We start from the raw sequence: 5,000 nt of genomic DNA on the forward strand, positions 1-5,000 counted from the left end.
TTTGTAATAAACTAATCACCCAAATTACTTCTCTCTCAGGAATATTCATCTAGTATCTCTTAGGTAAAGTAGCCCAAGTACTAGTATCTATTTATTGAAAATTTCTACCGTAACAAAATCTAAGGTCAATAGCGACATACAAAATATAGTAATAGGGCGAGGCTTGGGCGCTAAGCTCTCATTTAAGGAAAGGCCATACAGCTTTATGAGAAAGTATAATGGCAAAAAAGGTTAAAAATAAGATAACAATTAGGACAAAATATGTCACTGTTAAAGGTTGTAGTGCACTGCAGCTTAGCATGGTAATGAAAAAGGTAAAGAAGGAATAACAAACAGGTACGAAGGCCATTCAGGACTGGCACAAAGTACTCACACTTTAGGATGTGGACAGAAGCAGGATATGAAGAAGAGAAGGAAAAAGAAAGGTGGAGAAGAAAAGACCATATATTGGGCCACAGACTTCGTTTCCTAAGCCCCCCCACAATGGTAACAGGCATGGGATTAATGGGGAATTATGTACTATACTGCATTTTAGTCACATCCAATTTTCATACTGTGGGGAAAAATATGATTGAATAAAATTCTAAAAGTTATTTCAAAGTATATATTGTAAAATTGTACATATAACAGACCATTCCATGAGTTGGTCAATATTATCAGGAAACCAGTATAATCCTTTATTTACAAATTCATTTCTTAAATTATTCATTTCTTACATTAAGAGCAACTTTATGTTGAATAAAAAATATACATCTACCAATTCTAAGAGTTCTAATCTGCAAGCATATATAGACTAAGATACAAAATGTTCTCCTGCTGATCAGGAAGAGTATAATTTACTAAAATGTTCATAAGGTATATTTCTGACCATCTGACCATCATCTAAAATCAGTGTGGCACTAAAAGAGTCCTCCTGGATGCTTTCGAGCACGGCTTCTTTCTTACGGTGTCTGCCAACTAGAATCAGTACTTTCCTTTGGAGTGAGGGAATAACAGTCTCTAGAGCCATCTGATCAAGCTTAATCTTTGCACCAGAATCTAATAACTTAACTATCGCAGCGTAGTCGTCAATAACATCTCGAACAACTCCCTTTTGTTTGTAGTATTTTGATCCTAGTTCTTCTGTGACAATTTTAACAACAATTCCTTTTGCTAACCAAGGAATCTCAGCCTTTCCTTCCTTTTCAGCTTTGTTTTTCTTTGCTATTTGTTCCTTTACTTTTTTACTCTCGAGTTCTTCTTCCATGATATCATCAAGAGCTGTTCTCTTCTTTGTTTCTTTTCTAATTTTCTCCTCTACCTTTGGCTTGCTTTTTGGTCCTGCCATTAAAGCATTATTTTTATTGAAGCTACTTGCCTTTAGCATTTTAGATGAAGAGGGTAACTTCATGTTAAGTGCTATGACTTCATCTTCATTCTCTCGTTGCAATTCCTTGTATTCCTTCTCCTCATCACCATGCTTAGCCCGCCCAAGCTCAATCTGCCTGTTGATGAATTCCTGCATTCTTTCCTCTTCATCTTTCTCAAATTTTTCACGTCTCTCCATCTGTTTTTGTCTTCGGATCGTCTCAGGATCCCTGTCGATGTATGCAACATACCATCCCTTTTCAGTTTCATCCACAAGGCAGCGTCCTTCTCGCCCAAGCCACTTGACAAAATCAGTAAGAGTCTCCCACTTCGTGGCGTTCATGTGCACATGGTCTCTGTCTTGGATGTATTCTTGGTACACATTATTGGCATGGACTCTCTTTGTGCCAAACCTTCTCTTCAGAAGGCTCTCGTATCCCTCTAGGAACTCCTCTGAGAAGCTGTCCAGGTACTTGTCAGGATCTTCAGCGAAAAGGAGGAGCTGTCGTTGGTGACTCTCTGACATGGTGTGGCACTTGAATCCATTTTCATCCCGACACTGTTTCTGACACATCTGGCAGTACCATCGTAACTTCTGGAGACCCTTGGCCTTCATTTTGTTGGCCAGGTCTTTGGGTGTTCCCTTCTCTGCTTTCCCCATCTTGTCCTTGGTGAATGGGTCACTTTCTGTCAAAAGATGGTAAACAGTAGAGAGTTCATCATTTTTCACAGCATGAAAATGTCTAATTTTAACTACTTATTCGCTTCAAAATATATAGTGGAAGAAATACATTATGATTACAAAGCTTTGTGTTACACCTTAGTATATCATTATTGTTATTTCTTACTCATTCATCTATTTTCTAATCTCATTCTCTATCTCTCTTAATAGTCTAAATACACTCTTCACACTGAGGATATAAAGCATTCATTATCTGTATTAGTCTATAACATTATCTCTGGAACACAACGTATCAAACCCATGAACTTTAAGTAGCATTAACATTAAAAAATAAAGTACATAATAAGACTTACCTGAAAAGCACTAAACAAAATCTTTCAGCTTCCTGAAGTGATGCCTGGAATGCCTGTGAAGTATGAACCTGAAAAAAGAACAAAAGTAAGCAAATGCAACCTGAAATACATCTCTGATATTTTTTAATAATCATATAAATGAAAATAACAAATAAACAGACTTCAAATTCTATAGATATTCCTAATAACATGAACGATAACAAAGTCAACAGAGTAGCGAACAAAAATGCTAATGGTAATAATACATAAATTTCATTAAATTGTTTCATTCAATGTTGTACATATATCTAAAGAGGTCATCATACTGAAATGTCTTGAAGTGTAGCTTTATTCCTGGTAAATCCATAACTCATATTTACAAAACCCAATTTATCCTCTGTGTCTTACATATAAATGATCAAATAAATTCTATTCCCTTTATAATATAGCTGATGTATAATTATGATTCACAGTCAGTCTATATCAAGGAAAGAAAATGGTAGAAAAATTGGCATCCTCTAAGAAAGAAAGAAAAAAAAAGGCATTACACAAACCAACCTAACCTGAAGGAGACAACTGTTATTGCCTGTAAAGGAAAATGCAATGTCCTTAGTTTTGTTTTAAATTAAATTAAGGACCGTGTAAGTTCATGTAGTTAGCTTACACAACATAAATGAAAACCAATCTGTCGGGTGTGTGGCAAAGCCCCCAGGTTCAGAAGATTTATTTATACGACAATGTTTGTGGATCCCCAGTAATGGCTGGACTAATAAGGACTTAGTCTCTGAGTTATACAATCACTTCATAAAGAATTATTAATATTTTCACTTAGACTATATCATTCGCAATGGAAAACAAGAGATTCATACATATCACACTGTGAAGTAAGGAATAATAATTGAAATAAGGAATAATAATTATAAGGTTGAATGGCTTTCTGAAACTAAAAAATCACCTCCATATGCACTTTAAGATTGGTGACTATCCAATTCAGACAACAACAAGCTAAGAAATGAAGCACTTTAACTAATTGCTAAAAATACCTTCTCATAAAATACAAATAATAAATACATACAAAATACATCACTATACCAACAATACACACAGAATAAATTACTATATCATCTAATGCCCCCCAATCCAGTTAGTATATGATGTTGACTATATAACAGGTTAAACTCCCGCTATAGTACGTTCCTATAGCCATGTGATTTGCTATTGCTCAGTTCTGCCATACGTATATGGGGTGTTCTTTCTAGTCTAGGGTGCGGGTTGGGGAGCAGCAACCTCCCTCATAGGAGTTGCAGGGGGTAGCGCCTTATGCAATAAATATATCAGTGTATGATAAGTGTAATCACGGTGCCTCTGAGTGTCTGCTGCCATATCTGAGGGATGATATGGAGTCTGTATATGCAAGGAAAATGGTCTATTACCATCTTGATAAAGCAAATCAAAAGGCCACAATGGACATTGGGAAATGGCAAAAAGATAAAACCAATTATACATAAAATGCAAAAATAATATTGCAAAGAGGAGGTATAAAGTCTTGTCACCACACACAAGTGTTTGTGTATGCTCAGCATACATGCATCCAGCAGAGCGGCTGCTTACAAAAGCTTAATGCCCGTATTTTGGTCCATGCGACTACTATCAAGCAACTGGATCCAAGGGGATAATATTGACTCAAATTATGTTATATATACAAAATGAAAAGGAAGTATGACCAATTACGACGATAGTGATATCAATGGATTCCTTTAAACCTCACTACCCATATATGTATGACATTTGCTGTAGAACCAGCACAACCCCTTCTAACTCCCACATTCCTGGCCTCAAAAGAAAGGGAGGGCATGTATGGCACCAGCCATATTATGGGGTAAAATATGAATGTTATACACAAAAACATCACTATAATGGTAATAAGTAATTTCAGTTCCACCTAATGGATTACAATGATTTTGGTAACGTTGGATTCCTCTCACTCTCTAGTTTCCAAATATAAAGAAATAATTTTGCGGAACTTCCCAAACCCCCATGTTCTTGGCCCCAATAGCAGGGGAGTGCATGAAAGGTACCGGAGAAATTGCAAGGTAAAATATGAATAATATACACAGAATCAGTCCCTACATTGTTTAAGGTGGCCATCGCACTCTAGAACGAAGTTTGTTAATTATGATTGGATTTACATGATTTTTTATTATGTTATATATACATATACTACAATTTACACCACCAAGTTTCATATCATTTGGATAATAAACTATGAAATATTTAAAAACAAATAAACATGAATTTGGGAAAAAAAAAAATATATATAAATCTTACTTATCCATTGACTGAAAAATACCACATATACTCAATACCTAAATATAACACGATTTGGACTTTGAAATTACCTCTTAGTTTAGTGGCTTTTTTTTTTTTTTTTTTTTTTTTTAATGTTCATTGTTATGAATACAAAATATGATATATGGACTTTTATCCCCTGAAATGGCTCGCAAATTTATTGCTGTAGTTATGGAGTGACATAAAAAAAATGCGGACAAAGGTGTAGGTTTGAGATATCAGGCTTTGAAGTTGAGAATACTTTTTCCTTCATTTTCTTTCTTTCTTTCTTTCTTTCTCTCTCTCTCTCT

At 35.2% G+C, this 5,000-nt stretch overlaps 1 protein-coding gene across 1 annotated transcript in view; it reads right to left on the minus strand.

Moving 5' to 3' along the window:
- The window catches only part of kin17 (kin17 DNA and RNA binding protein), a 7,683-nt gene that overhangs the window by 181 nt on the left and 2,502 nt on the right, over positions 1 to 5,000 (minus strand). The window contains exons 2-3 of the mRNA XM_027365481.2: positions 2,383 to 2,450; positions 1 to 2,034 (exon numbers count right to left, since the gene is read on the minus strand). The exon at positions 1 to 2,034 is cut by the window's left edge and continues 181 nt beyond it. Of these exons, the coding sequence (XP_027221282.2) occupies positions 821 to 2,008 (1,188 nt within the window). The 5' untranslated portion in view covers positions 2,009 to 2,034; positions 2,383 to 2,450 and the 3' untranslated portion in view covers positions 1 to 820. The remainder of the gene's footprint in view (positions 2,035 to 2,382; positions 2,451 to 5,000) is intronic.

The sequence above is a fragment of the Penaeus vannamei genome, chromosome 34 (assembly GCF_042767895.1).
Source record: "Penaeus vannamei isolate JL-2024 chromosome 34, ASM4276789v1, whole genome shotgun sequence".
NCBI lineage: Eukaryota > Metazoa > Arthropoda > Malacostraca > Decapoda > Penaeidae > Penaeus > Penaeus vannamei.